General features: G+C 31.1%; 1 protein-coding gene across 1 annotated transcript; it reads left to right on the top strand.

The window, feature by feature from the left end:
• The first annotated feature begins 16,522 nt into the window (after nt 1-16,522).
• LOC119601263 (homeobox protein bagpipe) lies at nt 16,523-18,258 on the top strand. The gene is made up of 2 exons (XM_037952092.1): nt 16,523-17,116; nt 17,238-18,258. Exons 1-2 carry the CDS (start codon nt 16,699-16,701, stop codon nt 18,056-18,058), a joined length of 1,239 nt encoding a protein of 412 aa, XP_037808020.1. The 5' UTR covers nt 16,523-16,698; the 3' UTR covers nt 18,059-18,258.
• Nucleotides 18,259-19,081: the final 823 nt, after the last annotated feature.

Genomic DNA, 19,081 nt, shown 5'->3' with positions numbered 1-19,081 from the left:
GCAAATTGTTTAAAGATTTCTTGTTTATTTATTTACGCTATAAATCATATTTTGTTGTCTTTTAGGAGTGAGTGATTTTTTTTTCCTAAATTATAAACATTTTTCAAGGGATAATAATTTATTTTTCTTATTTTCAAAGTTCCCCGCCTTTTTTGATTTCGTTATAAAGATTTTAATGGTGACATGTCAAGTGTTTTTCTCAAATCGTTTTTGATTTTATTTTATTGATCCCTGCTGACATTTAGTAATTTTATGTAGTTTATTCATCAATTGTTTTTTGATTTGATTTTGATGTGGGAATTTTTCTTAAATTGTGAAGTTTTTATATCAACATTTTCTGTTTTATTTCAAAAAAATTATTCATTCACTAGTTTTTTTTCCGTTTTTGGTTCAAGTGGCCACCAATGTTTGCGACAATTAAATATAAATTAATTCTACGACACTTGTGATTTTTTTGTTGGAATTTTTGTTTGTTGATTTTGAATGGCTTAAGAAAATTATACATACAATCATAAATATTTTGTAATTGGTCTTATTGAGTATTTGTAAATATTTTGAAATTTGATCGGAAGTAAATGTTAATAAATAAAAAAACATTTTTTAAAAATCTATGCTATGCTAAGCGACATGAAGTAAAACAAATTAAAGAACTATAGCATTTAATAATATCCTTACTTAACCTTCTTCCGACAGTTTAAACATTTTGCTAGATAAACTTCATTACAACTGAACTCCTAATATTATGAATCGTTAGTATTATTCTAGTTTTAAATTAGTATAGAACTAGAACAGAATTAGGACTGCCTTAGAAATGAACGAGATCTGAAGTAGAACTGAATTAGAACTGAACTAGAACTGAACTAGAACTGAACTAGAACTGAACTAGAACTGAACTAGAACTGAACTAGAACTGAACTAGAACTGAACTAGAACTGAACTAGAACTGAACTAGAACTGAACTAGAACTGAACTAGAACTGAACTAGAACTGAACTAGAACTGAACTAGAACTGAACTAGAACTGAACTAGAACTGAACTAGAACTGAACTAGAACTGAACTAGAACTGAACTAGAACTGAACTAGAACTGAACTAGAACTGAACTAGAACTGAACTAGAACTGAACTAGAACTGAACTAGAACTGAACTAGAACTGAACTAGAACTGACTAGAACTGAATTAGAACTGAACTAGAACTGAACTAGAACTGAACTAGAACTGAACTAGAACTGAACTAGAACTGAACTAGAACTGAACTAGAACCCCTGAACTAGAACTGAACTAGAACTGAACTAGAACTGAACTAGAACTGAACTAGAACTGAACTAGAACTGAACTAAACTGAACTAGAACTGACTAGTAACTGGAACTAGAACTTGAACTAGACTGAACTAGAACTGAACTAGAACTGAACTAGACTGAACTAGAACTGAACTAGAACTGAACTAGAACTGACTAGAACTGAACTAGAACTGAACTAGAACTGAACTAGAACTGAACTAAGAACTGAACTAGAACTGAACTAGAACTGAACTAGAACTGAACTAGAACTGAACTAGAACTGAACTAGAACTGAACTAGAACTGAACTAGAACTGAACTAGAACTGAACTAGAACTGAACTAGAACTGAACTAAGAACTGAACTAGAACTGAAACTAGAACTGAACTAGAACTGAAACTAGAAAAACTAGAACTGAACTGACTGAACTTAGACTAGAACGCCTAAAACTGAACTAGAACTGAACTAGAACTGAACTAGAACTGAACTAGAACTGAACTAGAACTGAACTAGAACTGAACTAGAACTGAACTAGAACTGAACTAGAACTGAACTAGAACTGAACTAGAACTGAACTAGAACTGAACTAGAACTGAACTAGAACTGAACTAGAACTGAACTAGAACTAAACTAGAACTGAACTAGAACTGAACTAGAACTGAACTAGAACTGAACTAGAACTGAACTAGAATTGAACTAAAACCGAACTAGATCTGATCTAGAACTTAACTAGAATTAAACTAGACTGAACTAATAAAGTAACAAGCAATGCCAATCTAGTTGATTTCTTTGAAATTCGGCAAGACAATTTTGTGGATAACAACAAAATGAGTTGTATTCCGTATACAAAATAAACTTCATTGCACTTAAAACAAAAAAATAAATTTTTCGAGAAAATTTTTATTTTTTCTATGTTTTCCATCAACAAATAAATATGTATGCATGAAAACAAAATAAGAGCTTTTGGAAATCAAACGTGTTAAGGGAAATTTTCTAAAAAGTTATAAATCTAAAAAACAATCTTTACATTTATTATAACAAAATGTTTTCAAAATGTTCTTTTATTAATATGTATATACATATGTATGTAAGTACATGCTTTTATATTACATATTAATACATTATTTAAAAAGTCCTTAAAAATCGCGGCGCACCAAAAGTCTTCCTTTAGAAAACCAAAGTCGCCAATCATAAGTGGTCGAATTAATTGTGCAATATTTAATAATGACAAATAAGTATTCAAAATTCCTATGTCTAGACTTAAAACTTAAAAAGTCTTAAAAAACTGAAAATATAAAAAAACCGAAACTCTTCCAATTTCAAAACAGCGTGTGAGTCCTTATTATTTTTGTCAAAAGAGCAACAGAACCAAAAAAAAAGGAAAAGAAAAAGGATGTAGAATGCTAAGACGCCATTTAGGCAATACACATTGACGACATGTAATCCGAAGCCCAGACTAACAACAACAATGCGGTCAGTCAGAATGTGGGCGCATTCCATATGTGTCTTAATACAACACACATGACAGCCCTCAAAATTAAAAGACGAACTAGAAAAACCAAATAATTACACACATACGACAGACAGTCTTTATGACAAAAATAGGGAAAGGACAATTATTTAGTCACTGCATAATTTCAAGGATAAAATCCTTATGTGAACGCAGTGGGTAGTTACTGGTATGACGACAATATGACTTTAAAGGCGTTTTATTTTTAATATTTGACATCATGTCATGAAAAAGGAGGCGTAAAAATTTAAATTTGTTAAAATTACTGTCTGATTGACCTTTTAAACAAATAATAGACAAAAAGTCAAATAAGATTTCTTGCTTTTACATTTCTATACATACATATATGCATGTACATTTCCATTCATACATATACCAAGTAAAACTTCAATCTAATGCCTTTGGTATTACAAACCCCAAAAATCAAATAATTCTGTTGATTTGATTGATTTTTATTGGGGTCTTTCTTTTAAACGCTTAATTTAGGTTAAAGTGTAATCAGCTGTATGGAATTTAAAACCCAACAAATAAAAACACACCAAACAAGTGCATTTTTATTCACTGCCAACCACCCTCTCGGCTCGATAACCTTCCTGTTCCCCCTTAAAAGCAAAAAAAAAAAAAAAAAAAATACGCTGACATTCAGTCAGTCACTCAGTCAATTTTATGGTTGTGTTTATACAGTAATTGATATGCCACTCTGGCATACTCCTCACAAAATACTTTTCACTTCTTACTCTACCCCTCAAAATAAAATAACATTTTCAGAAGAATATTCTATTCTTTTTAGAGACAATTGTATTCAGTAGTTGCTGTAACACCACTCGTTTGCAGCTCCTTCTTGTTCTCCTTCATCTCATTGGACTTTTGGGTAAAATAAGCTGTCATAAATGTCGAAATGTCGGATTTTAATGTAAATTAATATTTTTACTTGTTGTTTTTTTGAATTTTACAAGATTATTTTGTCTTATTAGATTTATAACAGTTGCATTTTATTTGAAATGCGCTACTTGAGATGAGGAGTATTATTAACCTAACAATATATTAGGTTATTTGGTCCTTAAGTGAAATAAAAGAATTTGTTATTTTGAAGGATTTTTTAATCATTATGATACTTTTTATTTGTCCGGGTTGTATTGGAATTGAACTAGAACTGAACTAAAACTGAACTGAACTGAACTATAATGAACTAGAACTGAACTAGAACTGAACTAGAACTGAACTAGAACTGAACTAGAACTGAACTAGAACTGAACTAGAACTGAACTAGAACTGAACTAGAACTGAACTAGAACTGAACTAGAACTGAACTAGAACTGAACTAGAACTGAACTAGAACTGAACTAGAACTGAACTAGAACTGAACTAGAACTGAAACTAGAACTGAACTAGAACTGAACTAGAACTGAACTAGAACTGAACTAGAACTGAACTAGAACTGAACTAGAACTGAACTAGAACTGAACTAGAACTGCACTAGAACTGAACTAGAACTGAACTAGAACTGAACTAGAACTGAACTAGAACTGAAACTAGAACTGAACTAGAACTGAACTAGAACTGAACTAGAACTGAACTAGAACTGAACTAGAACTGAACTAGAACTGAACTAGAACTGAACTAGAACTGAACTAGAACTGAAACTAGAACTGAACTAGAACTGAACTAGAACTGAACTAGAACTGAACTAGAACTGAACTAGAACTGAACTAGAACTGAACTAGAACTGAACTAGAAACTGAACTAGAACGAACTAGAACTGAACTAGAACTGAACTAGAACTGAACTAGAACTGAACTAGAACTGAACTAGAACTGAACTAGAACTGAACGAGAACTGAACTAGAACTGAACTAGAACTGAACTAGAACTGAACTAGAACTGAACTAGAACTGAACTAGAACTGAACTAGAACTGAACTAGAACTGAACTAGAACTGAACTAGAACTGAACTAGAACTGAACTAGAACTGAACTAGAACTGACTAGAACTGAACGAGACTGAACTAGAACTGAACTAGAACTGACAGAACTGAACTAGAACTGAACTAGAACTGAACTAGAACTGAACTAGAACTGAACTAGAACTGACAGAACTGAACTAGAACTGAACTAGAACTGAACTAGAACTGAACTAGAACTGAACTAGAACTGAACTAGAACTGACTAGAACTGAACTAGAACTGAAACTTGAACTGAACTAGAACCGACCTAGAACTGACAACATGGTTTGACATTTATTCGGATGATATGTAAAGATTTCCGTTCAGTATCATTTAAACCTGTACAAATGTTTCCAAAAGTCGTGATAGAAGATATCCAAAGAATTGATATTGAATTTTTTATTGTCTATTCTCTTCCATTGAATTTGGAATATAAAAAAGACGGATTTAAAATTCTCGAAGTTCTAGTATACGGATACTAAAGTTAAATTGTATTTTATAAGTTACAGTTGTTAAAGAAATATACAATTGTTTAACTCCTTGCGCAAATAAGTGGACTTCATCACTTAATGTCAAGTGCATTTAAGGATTTTGTCACATTAGTAACCGCTTCAATTGGTTTTAAATTATTGCTCATTCAATACCATTTAATACTTATTTATTTAATACATATTGTGAAGAAAGGATTACCTTTATTTATTAATTTCAAGCACGTGATTTCAATACACTCCAAAATAACAAAAGAATGTTGAAGAAGGAAGGAAACAAATCCATTTAACACAAAAAGAGGGGTGTATAAAATTCGTTTATTGCCAAAAATGTGAATACACTATACAAAGTGTTTTTATTATTATATTTATTTTTGAAAATAATATTAAAAAAACAATAACAGAAGATTTGAAAACATTTAAAAAAACACTTTATCTGTATTAAATGAGTTGCACCCGAAAGAGGAAAATGAATGAATCTATGAAATGCAACAACAAGCATTAAATGAAAGCAACCTTTGTTGTTATTTTAATACAAAACTGAACGGGTTCCACTGAAAACAAGAACTGCAAGGGCTCTACCACCAATTAACAATGTAAAAAAGAAAAAAGTTCACCCCCAATCTAAAAAAAAATGTGCACGGAAGGCCTGCAGAATTGAACTGAATGCATAAAAACAGCGAGAGAGGAAATATTTCCTTAAAAATAAAATGTGATCGTTTCTTTTGATAATATTGATTTATAATTGAAACAACCACAAAACCAAAATGAAGAAGAAAAATATTGAAATAAAAAATAAATATTTTATAAAAATAATAAAAACATGTACAATTTCATTAATCGCAGATGTACTTTGTGCGCTCATACAGGGAAACAGACATTCTGCATTCAAAACCATTCATTCATACCAGTCCATCCATTCAATTTAAAAAATACTGAAAACAATAAGAAATCTAGCGAACGGTAGAACGGCAGCAGCAGACACAACAGATAGTGGAACTGAAGCTAATGGAATCTGGCATTTTTGATGGCACTATATAAAACAACAACAACTATAAACTAAATTACTTTGCTACTGCTGATGAACTTGCCACCGATGATTTAAGAATTGTATAGAAAAACGCACACACACACACCCCACATGATATCGTTTTTTTTTTTGTTTGAAATTAATTTAATGTGATAGACTGGCAAAATAGAAAATTGCTTGAACTCTAAGATAAATTGCCAAAATTTTTAATATTTCGAATAAAAATGAATTACGTTTAGAAATGTGTTTTTTTTTTTGTTTTTGGTAAATTTTTATCGTTTGTTAGATTGCATTTTTCGAAATTATTTCTCTTTAGCCGTAGTAGTAGTAGTGTGTATATATGTATTTAATTTTTTGCTAATGTTAGAATTTAGAATTCAAAATTTTCTTTATGGTAAATTATAAAATATTAATTTATATGCAAAATTATGAGTCAGTTCTGTTTCAACTGTTTGTCAATTTATATTTAAAGTTATTCAGAGAAAGAGCATTGGTTATTTGAAAAAAGGATCTAATAGAAAATGTACATAAATTTTTTCGCAAATTACTTGGAAATTATGTATGATCTGCTATCATTGCACTCAAAATTCCACTAGTTTGAAAACCTATTTGAAGATTTTACGATCAGTCTCTTTGATTGATTTAATGACTGAGGGGTTCATAAAGTACTGCGACCTACATATATTAAGATCTTTTGCCCTTTGGTTCACCATTGAAGATTAAGTTTTCGTAGTTTTTAGTCGGTGAAAGATTGAATATTTATTTTGGTGATAAAAATGGGCCATAGGGGTTGACAGTCAGTTTATAGAATCTGCTTAAACAGCAGTCTCTTTAGAAATTGGTAATTGTGAATTATCTTCTCTTAGTCTTATAATTCTTTAAATAATGGAGTGGAGTTAGTAAGTTTTAATAAACTTGGTGCTGTAGCTACTCTATTTAAAGATCGGAAATCAAATTGAATTATCTTCGATAGGCCGATTTGAAATCTGTGACAAAAAGAAGAAGTACATATCTCAAGTTATGCTACAAAAATGATTTCGCATTTTTGAAATCTCTGTATAGAACTCTATATTGTGTCATATTTTAGTAAAGATCGGATCGGAACTTTTGAAAATAGTTTTGTATTGGAAATTTGGATCCTTATTAGATTCCTTCGGTAGGTTAATGGTTAGCGTTCTAGTCTGATAGACCAGAGGTGGTGGGTTCGATAGAGGCCTAGGTGTATTTCTTTCAAACTAACTATCAGATTCCAAGACTATCGCGCTCTGAACATCTGTCTTTTTGTCCGTCTGATGAAAAAACGTTAGGGCCCAAACGATTTCCACAAATATTTTGTGTTGATAAAGTTTGTTTGGTATTGAAAATGGGTAATTACGAATCACGACTTAGGAGAATTGCTTTAGCTTTCACAACTGGCATGAAAAAAGTCCGCATGAATAAGTTTTACCATTGATTCAAGCCCCCATAATAGCCACCCATTCGAAAATCTCATCGATGTACAGGAAAAGTTAACAATTTTATATTCAACATAAAAAATTCTAACACATCGAAACATTAGTCGTAGACACATTGAAATATTAGTCGTAAGGACCCCGAATAGGTCAGATTTTAAGACGATTTAGCTATGACCAGATGTCTGTCTGTCTGTTGAAGATACCATAAAGCCCAAACTATGATTCGGTTTATTTGGTATTGAAAATGAGTACCTAATGTCGGTCCATGATTTAAACTAGCCTGTACGTAATGAGCTTTCGGAATATTCCTATAAATATATATAATATTAATGGAGCAGGAAAAGTTACTCTTAAGTAGTGGGAATCCAACTGTGAAGATTAGTGAAAATCAGGCCAAAGTTGATCCTAGTCCGCATATTAGGTCATCTTCAGAACAGTTAAGTTATCACAACTTGTGCGTAAAAGTCGGCATGAATATGTTCTAAAAATTACTGACCCAAGCCCCCATAAAAGGCACTCTTTCGAAAATCACTCGATATATAATAATATAAATTTAAAAAAAGATATGAAAGTTTATTTTCAAGTAATTTCACAGTGTTTTTCCAAATTGGTTTTATTATGCGTGATTTTCTGTATTTATACCAAAAACAGTTTGTTGGGTTGCTTAGTAAAGACATGAACCGTTTATCAAATATTACAACCATATTTAATGTACACAGCGCCATCTAGTGTACAGTAGTAGTATAATTTGTTCATACAAACCCCAGTTGGAATTTTTTCAAGATTGAATTGGTGAACCAAATCTTATTAGTTTTTTAACTTGAGTTTTCCAATTGGAAATTTGTACAATGTTTTCAATTTGATCATCTTCTCTTATTGGAAAGTAAATTGAATAGTTTGGTTTAAAACCCTTTTTACTTTTATAAAATCACTTATTCAAGACACACTTCCTTACTTTATTCTATTACTCTTATGATTGTTGAATTTTTAAACCAGTTTTTACACCACTTATTCTGAAATACGAATAAACACAATCAAGCATTCTATCATGATGCAACTTCATTTAAAAAATATCTGAAGATACATATTTCCAGTCTTTCCATAAAATTTCCATATTAAATGAAAAAGAAAGTTCCTTCGAATGTAGAGGAACAGACAGAATATCTCCAAAAACAATTCAAATAATGTAGCGCCTGTAATACACATTAAAAATTAACACATTTACTAAAACTAACTTAAACTTTAACAAAAAATTTTATTTCCTTTAATGAAATTTAATATACTTATTGCAGCACTTTTATAACGCCATTAATTTTTAAGATTGAGCATTTTTCTTAACGACTCTTAGACGCTAAAGAGAAGCACTTGTTAGAATTGATGATTTATTTGCTTAGCACACACAAATTCATTCATTCATATTCATACGCTAGAAATATTAAATTTCACTTTTTCACAAAAATACTAAATAAACTTCAAACCACAATGAAAACAACATAAAAAATCTTCAACACAATTAAGTGTTTATAAGACCAACAAGGAAACCAAAAGGACTTAAATATAATGATGTTAAAAGGAGTGGTGGTAGAGAGTTTTGAAAAAAAAACACGTAAAATATTTGCACAAAAAGAGGAACTTTAATTGAAAATGGTAATAGATCATCATATAAATGAGACATCATGAATAGAGTGAAACTTTTACAAAGGAATATTTAAGGTTTTACAAGGGATTATTGACACTAATTCAAGTGATTTTTCACATTCTGTTTGTTTGAGAATTAGTTGTATGTATTTTTGTTTTGTCATACTTGTCATAATACTAATGTGCACTTTAGGCACGCGTCGACATCGACGTATAAAATAAATCGAGAATTAAGCGCCTTTGAATAGAAAATGTGTTTTTTCGTGTAATCCTATTTACGGGTATTTGCTGCCACTGCACACGTTAAACTTCCTGTTTAACTTAATTCAAGAAGAACCACACACTGCTTCAACTACTCAGAATCAAATGTCCTTACACAGTTGTAGATTGTGACAAAAATAATCATATCCTAATTATTCAAGTATTATTGAAAATCAGTGAATTGTAACATAATTAACAAGTACGAAAGAAGTATTATTACAATTGCCATTGAATCATTTTAGTATAATGGAATCATATTAAAAGTCAACAGCACAGGAAAACCATCCTTGTTGAACAACAACCCTCTTTTAAAAGGAGGTTTCAAGTACAATCAAGGCGACAAAGCGAAACGTTTGGAAAGTGTTCCTCGATCGAAGCTGTTTATAAAAAAACCATACAGTTAAAATATTAAGCATAACTAACTAACTAACTAACTAACTACTAACTAACTAACTAACTACTAACTAACTAACTAACTAACTAACTAACTAACTAACTAACTAACTAACTAACTAACTAACTTAACTAACTAACTAACTAACTAACTACTAACTAACTAACTAACTAACTAACTAACTAACTAACTAACTAACTAACTAACTAACTAACTAACTAACTAACTAACTAACTAACTAACTAACTAACTAACTAACTAACTAACTAACTAACTAACTAACTAACTAACTAACTAACTAACTAACTAACTAACTAACTAACTAACTAACTAACTAACTAACTAACTAACTAACTAACTAACTAACTAACTAACTAACTAACTAACTAACTAACTACTAACTAACTACTAACTAACTAACTAACTAACTAACTAACTAACTAACTAACTAACTAACTAACTAACTAACTAACTAACTAACTAACTACTAACTAATAACTAACTAACTAACTAACTAACTAACTAACTAACTAACTAACTAACTAACTAACTAACTAACTAACTACTAACTAACTAACTAACTAACTAACTAACTACTAACTAACTAACTAACTAACTAACTAACTACTAACTAACTAACTAACTAACTAACTAACTAACTAACTAACTAACTAACTAACTAACTAACTACTACTAACTAACTAACTAACTAACTAACTACTAACTAACTAACTAACTAACTAACTAACTAACTAACTAACTAACTAACTAACTAACTAACTAACTAACTAACTAACTAACTACTAACTAACTAACTAACTAACTAACTAACTAACTAACTAACTACTAACTAACTAACTAACTAACTAACTAACTAACTAACTACTAACTAACTAACTAACTAACTAACTAACTAACTAACTAACTAACTAACTAACTAACTACTAACTAACTAACTAACTAACTAACTAACTAACTAACTAACTAACTAACTAACTAACTAACTAACTACTAACTAACTAACTAACTAACTAACTAACTAACTAACTAACTAACTAACTAACTAACTAACTAACTAACTAACTAACTAACTAACTAACTAACTAACTAACTAACTAACTAACTAACTAACTAACTAACTACTAACTAACTAACTAACTAACTACTAACTAACTAACTAACTAACTAACTAACTAACTAACTAACTAACTAACTAACTAACTAACTAACTAACTAACTAACTAACTACTACTAACTAACTAACTAACTAACTAACTAACTAACTAACTAACTACTACTAACTAACTAACTAACTACTAACTAACTAACTAACTAACTACTAACTAACTAACTAACTAACTAACTAACTAACTACTAACTAACTAACTAACTACTAACTAACAACTAACTAACTAACTACTAACTAACTAACTAACTAACTAACTACTAACTAACTAACTAACTAACTAACTAACTAACTACTAACTAACTACTACTAACTAACTAACTAACTAACTAACTAACTAACTAGCTACTACTAACTAAACTAGCTAACTAACTAACTACAGGTCGCAATTTTGAAGATAATTCAATGAAATTTGGCACATGATCTTCTAAACTAAGTTCTATACTAGCCTTGCTGACCCTCATGAATTTATATTATTATAGGGTCTCATTTTTTTCATTTTTTATTCTGTTAATACATTTTCTATAGTTTTAGAGAATTTTTAATAAATTTAATTTCTTCTTAATATTTAAAAGATTTATAATTTTGATAAAACACATGATGAAGACAACGTTTGTCGTCCTCATTCTAATCGTCGCAACTATTCACCGTTACTTTCATTCTTCCAAAAAAGGCACACTCTTTTCATTCTTTCCATTTCCCAAACACAAAAGAGGTGACCACAAATAAAAACAAGCCACCAACAACCACTTTTATATTGCAAATTACCACACTGTGAATTAAAAAAACTACAGTTCAATAAATATTTTTGCCCTCGAGCTACAAAAGTTCTACTCTAATTCTTAAACAACAACAAAAAGTAACAATATAAAAATCATTCAAGCTTATTTAGCTTAAAGGTAAATACAATAACGACCAGCAACAACAACAAAAGAAAACACATGCTTTTACCCAAATACTACCACCCAAGGACTTCTTCTTCTTATTATAAAATAAATACAATAAAAACAATTACTATTATACTCAATCATCTTGCATTTATTTGTACTCTTTTTTTACACTTTGTAATAATTATTTGCCACAATAATGGCGCAACAACAATAAAAATTTATTACAGTTAAAAATTTGTATTTCTTCTCCTGCGGTTTAACGGTAATAGAGACTCACTCAATTATGGAGAGCACTACTCATTTCTAATGAGTTTTTGTTAAGAGCAATTTGTTGTTTTTGTTTTATTTCAACTCACAGTCAGTCATTGTTGTTTTATAAGGCAACCATTTTTTCCGTTTGTACGACTAATTTCTCATCCAATCATCGTTGTTTTCATTTATCTTTTCTACCTACTTAAACCAATCGTTTTATTTGAGTATTCTTCTATTCTTTTGGCTTTTTTAGTAGGATTTGTTTTTTTTGTCTTTTTTAATTGTTTGTTGTTGCGTTTTTGTGTGTGTGGGCGAAATTTACGTTGTTTTTTGTCTTAAATAATAAATTGCGCAAAAGTGTTCTAAGAATTTTGTCTTAAAGTTAAAATATAAAAGTAATGGCGCCATTATTAGGGAAAACAAATATTTTTTTTGTTTATTAGGAGCATAAATAATAGTTTGGCGACTATTTTGGCGGAAAAACTAGTTATTGTTGTTTGTAGGCAACTTCTTGAAAAATAATTTTGTTTTAAAATAGGAAAGTTAAGTTAAATAAAGCAACGATTGGAATGATTTTTTTAATGGAAATATTTTTGTATTATTGGACATGTTATAGTCATTATAAGGACACACAAAATTACTCTCTAAAAAAGTATTTTATGTGCATAAAATAGCTCTTAAAAACTAAAAATATGCTCTAAAAATATACAAAATATGTAATTAAAATTTATCATCATATTCCAAATGAAACCCTAGGACTTAAAAATAAAGTTTAACCTCCATCATAACTCCATGTTTCTTCGGGATATCTTAACCCTTTGAGTTTTGAAAAACTATACAATTACAAAAACTCAATTTTGTCATTATTCTATGATTACAAAGTTATTTGTCCTCAATTTGACTTCGGACTTTCGGACCACATAACGGATTTTATAAATTAAGGTTTCTTTTTGCTTTTATAAGGTCCCAAATATGTCGGGGTGTTTTAATTCAGAAAAGTAAAATTTCGGTCTCTCGGTTTCGACTTGTTTAAAATTTTGTCTGCCTGTGTAATTTTCTAGGAAAGGAAAGTTAATTTCTTTTGCTTTACATTTCATTGAATAAATTTCTAAAATAAATTTTTTTAATATTTGAAAGACAAACTAGTAAGAAAGTATCGCCGGGCATGGCCGACCAAATAATTCCCTACACCAGTCCTTAATTCCGAAATGTTTAAACAATATGTTATAAGCTCGAGAGACCTATTCGAGGGGTATGGTTGTATGGGGACAATGTGAAATAATAGACCGATTTCAACCATTTTATCCATGTGACAAATTTCATCAAATTAACTCAAAAAATTGCGAGCTATAGCGTGTGCACAATGTTTACATGGATACACAGACGGAAGGACAGGTGGACATAGCTTAATCAACTCAGAAAGTGATTCTCAGCCGATTGGTGTACTTTAAGGATCAATGATTTTGGACATCATCAGCACAAGCTATAGTGGTGTAGGGTAATAAAAATGTTATTGAATGGGTAAAAAATGTTGACAAGCAAAACAATTTTTTTTTCAATCAGAAGGAGTAAATACATAAATACAATTAGGTTCAATTATTGACCGAGATGTTCCAATTTAAAAGACTGATTGAATTTCGGGAGATGGATCCATACTATATGAATTGATACTTTTCTTATTTGTAACCACAATTTACTTATTTATTCAATTTATTAAAAATTTTATTATCACATTTAAACTGATCTTTTAATGATTTTTGGAGTATAAATTAATTATCTCCAAAAAGAGTTATATAGGAAGTATGATCAATTTTTGACCGATTCTCATAGAATTTTATAAAAAATTTTGGTTCCTTTCATTTGCTAGACTGGTATTTTTACGCTAGTTATGTATGTGCGTTAAAGTAATTTTCTGAAGGGGGCATTAGATGGGGGGTAGGATCAATTATGGACCGATTCTCAAAATTCTACAAGAAGATTTTGATTCTTATAAAACTTGTTTATTTTGAATTTCATCGCTATAATGGAACAAGTTATGGATATTAAAGTAATTTTTTCAGTGAGACTTTATGTGGGGATAGGGTCAATTATGGACCCATCCTCATAAAATTTGAGAAACAGATTTTTTGCCTATAAAACTTGTTTATGTCGAATTTCATAGCTATATATTTTTCTTAAACCAGTTATAAACATTAAAGACATTTTCTGAAAGGGAACTTATATGGGGGGTTGGGCCGATCTTTATAAAAGAGATGAATGTTCCTATAAGACATGCTTATGCCGAATTTCACGGTTATAGATGATTCTTTTAGACAGTTTTAAGCGTTAAAGTAATTTTCTGAAGGGGACCCTATATGGGGGGTAGGGTCAATTATAGGCCGATCCTTATAAAATTTTACAAATATATTAAGGTTCATATAAGACATTTTTCTTCTCTGACATTTATGAGCGTTTAAGACATTTTCTGAAGGGTACCTTATATGGGGGCTAGGCGAAATCGTAGGCCGATATTGCCCACTTTCAATACCAAACAAACTGCATCGATATGAAATATCTGAGCAAAATTTTAGCTTGCTAGTTACTTCCATTTGGACTCTATCGTGTTTTTAACAGACGGACGGACAGACATGGCTAGAGTGTCTTAGAATCTAATAAGGATCCACAATATATATACTGTTATTCCATCTATATTCATGGGTGGTGTAAATATTAAGGAATCGAAAACTCTTGAAAATATACATGTCCGCTGGACTAAAACATTTTTCAAGTCTCGAAAGAAGCATTCAAGTGTCTCGGTTTTTTAAAACGTTGTAAGTCATACTTCACACTATTTGATCTGCTTACTATTTACATCATCTATATCCGGAAATAGAATACAATATCATATATGTATGGGCCGGAGTTTCGAAGTCTATTTTGGAGCTACTCGACCGCGTTCAGAAGAAGGCGAAGTGACTTATCGGTGACAGTAGGTTATATAACACTATTGATTCACTAGAGCACCGCCGCAATGTAGGTGTGTTTCGCAGTTCTATCGTTATTAGAATGGAATGTATTCCTCTGAAATTAGGGAACTCGGTAACAAGTTACCCTCATATTTTTAGGCAATACACGCCTTTCTTCAAGAACACATCCATTTGCGATAGATTGGCCAGTGGACAGCACGACACATTAAAGGGAAAAATTCATTCTACAGCCGCACTGTTCGTATGTGCAACAAACTTCCCTCCCACAACCTATTCTACTAGTTCCAACAATGCTTTGCATAAGTAGGAGTCATCCCATGAGTGTTGATCCATAATAAAACATATTAAAATTTGTTTTTTTTTTCGCTTTTTATCGAAATAGTTGTCAAAATTTTAGTAATTTTTAGCTTTTACAGAAAACATTTTTTGGCATCAAAATTTTTTAAATTATTTTGGAATTTAGGTGGCTTTTTATAATGCACTAAAAGTCGTTTTGCGGATCAGAAATTCTCTAATACTCTATTTTTATTCGAAATCTTATTCATTTAAAATTTCTTTTTCTTCTATAAATTCTTTCAAACTGTACCTTTAAAAAACAGGACTATTTTTAAAATAAACAGCCTACTGCCGTTAAAATAAACAAAATAATTGATTGTGTAATATAAACAAATCATAAAAAAAGGATTTTATTTTTAAGCATTTTAATCCTGAAATTAAACTGTGTTGAAAAACAAACACTCACGCCAACACAACATACACAAGTTTTGTGTTTACACTGCTCCAAGAGCATTAAAAACGACATAAACACTTCAGTGCGAAAAAGCGGCCACGAAACAGGGATGGAGGGCAAGCAAACAGCACTTGTTGTGGCACAAACAAGCAGGAGAATTTTAAACTTAAGCAGCCAACCAGTAAACAGTTTAAGGAATGAAGAAAAAATATCACTCAAAGAGTAAAATTTGGGCGCACATTGCGCACATGTGTTTCGGTGTTTTAATGAGGAGGCTGGTTGGTGGTGGTGGTTGCCTTTTAGACAATTTAAAAATAGAATAACCTCTTCAAAAAAACAAGAGTCCATGGCAAACAATTGTATGGAATAGCTAAATGAGTTAAAATTTTTGGGCAAAAGAGTTTGTTGAGTTTTTGAGTGCAATTTCCCAATATTGGGCCAGAGCAAGATCAGTATTTAAAGCGCCGGAGTTTTGAGAATCAACAACAAACCCAACGTGGCATTTAGAGAGTGAAGACATACAATTTAGAAATTGTTGTTTGAAAATTGTATAAAATAATCAAAAAATTATAAGATTAAAGAAATTAAGAAACAAAGAGTTTAATATTAAAAAAAAATAAAGCAAAAGAAACAATATTTAAGAAAAATTATAAATAAACAAATTCCCAAGAAAAAAAAAATGTTAACAAATATGGAAAGTGCTAATAGTGGTTTATCCGGTATCGGTAAAGTTCTCACCACCCCTTTCTCGATTAATGACATTTTAACGCGTAATAATGCGGAACGCCGTTTATCACGCACCGAATCGGAATTGGAATTATCGGCCGTTAATATGCGGGCGGAAGAACAAAGTTTAAAAAATTATATGAATTACAAATGCAGTCGTTCATCCAGTGAAAATGTTGCGGAGGCTACAGCGGCAGAACATGCCATGAGATCAGGGGAATTTCGTCCCTCTTTTTATGCTTTGGATAATAACAATCATGCGGATTATATGGCTCATAAATTGGGTTACTTTAGTGCAGCTGCAGCGGCCTTGGCTGGCGGTCGTTCTGACTGTCCCATTGATATGAGAAGATGTACCAGTAATGATTCCGGTAAGTTGAAAAATTCACTTTAAAAGAAATATTAATTTGAAAAAAAAAAAATATATAAATAAATACTTTTTTAATGATTAAATTTAAACTAATGATTTATTTTCTTTTGTGTTAATTTTAGATTGTGACTCTCCTCCTCCCTCGGGCAATTCTTCCGGTTTATATACCTCACCCACCAATGATGGTTCTTTGTCTCCTTTACAAGATGATTTGCAAGGAGGAAGTTTAAATCGTAAGAAACGTTCGAGAGCTGCTTTCAGTCATGCTCAAGTTTTTGAATTGGAAAGACGTTTTGCTCAACAACGTTATCTTAGTGGACCTGAACGTTCGGAATTGGCCAAATCATTGAGATTAACAGAAACTCAAGTGAAAATCTGGTTCCAAAACCGTCGCTACAAAACCAAGCGCAAGCAAATCCAACAACATGAAGCCGCTTTAATGAATGCTGCTGCCAGCAAACGTGTGCCCGTCCAGGTTTTAGTAAGAGAAGATGGCACCACCACCTATGCTCACATGTTTCCTCATACCGCTGCCAGTTATGCTCATGGTTTAGATCCCGCTCTTATCAATCTCTATCGTCATCAATTGCAAATGGCTTATGGTGTGGGTGTACCTCTACCGCAAGTACCTTTTCCCTACTTCCCCTATGCTCATGCGGCAGCAAATGGCAAAATTCCTCAACCCATACCACCACCCTCACATGTAAACTCAGCATCGGCTAAAACCTCCCTATCTTCACACTACATTAACAACTCCTCGGCTTCATCCTCACCTACCCACCTTAATCGTTGCACACCCAGTTCCAGCCCCAATAACCACTCCACCACCAACAACAACAACAACTCCAATCCCGCCTCTTCTACAAATCACCGTGATTTACCCACCAGTGATCACTCACACTCCGAAGTTGAAGATTTTGAAGAAAATGTGGAAATTGATTAGAAAGAAGAAATTCCATTTTTGTTTAGAGAAAAATTGTGATTTTGTTCAATAATCATTTTTAAAGGTGGCTTGTGATATACTAAATAGTTAAAGTTTTAAAATTTTCTTTTAAATTGTTTAAAAAATAGTGTGAATTTGTAGTCTTTAGTGTTATTGTTTGAGATCCTTGTTATCTAAAGGATTTAATATTTTACAGCTAAGAAACCAAAGATTAGTTAAGTAAGTTTCGCTATTTTTTTAAATTTTTAATAATAATTTAGTTAAATTTCTTTTTAAGTTTTATCAACAGTATTATATTGTACTTGTGTAGTTAGTTAATTTTAAGAAAAAATAATACAATTTGTTCAAAATTTAAGTTTAAAAAAAGTCTGCAATAAAAGCAATATATTTGAAAACAAAATTTTAAAAAGCTCTTCAATAATTTGGGTTATTAAATATAAAAAATTGGAAATATTATGAATTTTCAAGGTTCCAATTGAAGATAAGTAAGTATTCTTTGAAATTGTGTCATTAAATTGGACGGCAACAGATCTTAAATGAAGTAATTTGATGCTCTCCCTCGAGTAGTCAGCAAAAGAGTTCGAAACAACTTTCAAAAAATTTGCGCTTATTTTGTCATAAACGAAACGCTACTAATGACATCCGCAAAGATTATCGATCTTTTCAAAACGAATCAGACTTTTCGTTAGTCCATACTTCAGTTTAGGTATTGTTTAACAGCTTAAGAACGTATTAAAATGGCGTAATTTTCCATCTAGGCTGTATTTTAACTCTTCAGAGCCTCAATCATAGGTATTTGCAAAGTCCAACAGTATCGAAACGAAAAAAAAACTTTGAAGAGATGGTTCGTGCGTTTCCGATGTCGTGATTTGAACACTGAAGACAATGATCGACCAGGCCAGCTAAACAAGTTTGAAAACCAATAATTGAAAGTATTACTCGATAATGATTGGCCTTAAAGGCATCTTGCTTGCAAAATCATTGCGTTCAAATCTTGAATGAAGTTTTTGCATGTCCGAAATG

Source organism: Lucilia sericata, unplaced genomic scaffold (assembly GCF_015586225.1).
Source record: "Lucilia sericata isolate MDLA Ls3-8-SP2 unplaced genomic scaffold, ASM1558622v1 Contig000153F_arrow, whole genome shotgun sequence".
Taxonomy (NCBI): Eukaryota; Metazoa; Arthropoda; class Insecta; order Diptera; family Calliphoridae; genus Lucilia; species Lucilia sericata.
The sequence above is the reverse complement of the archived record's forward strand: the minus strand, read 5'-3'. Positions and strand labels throughout refer to the sequence as shown.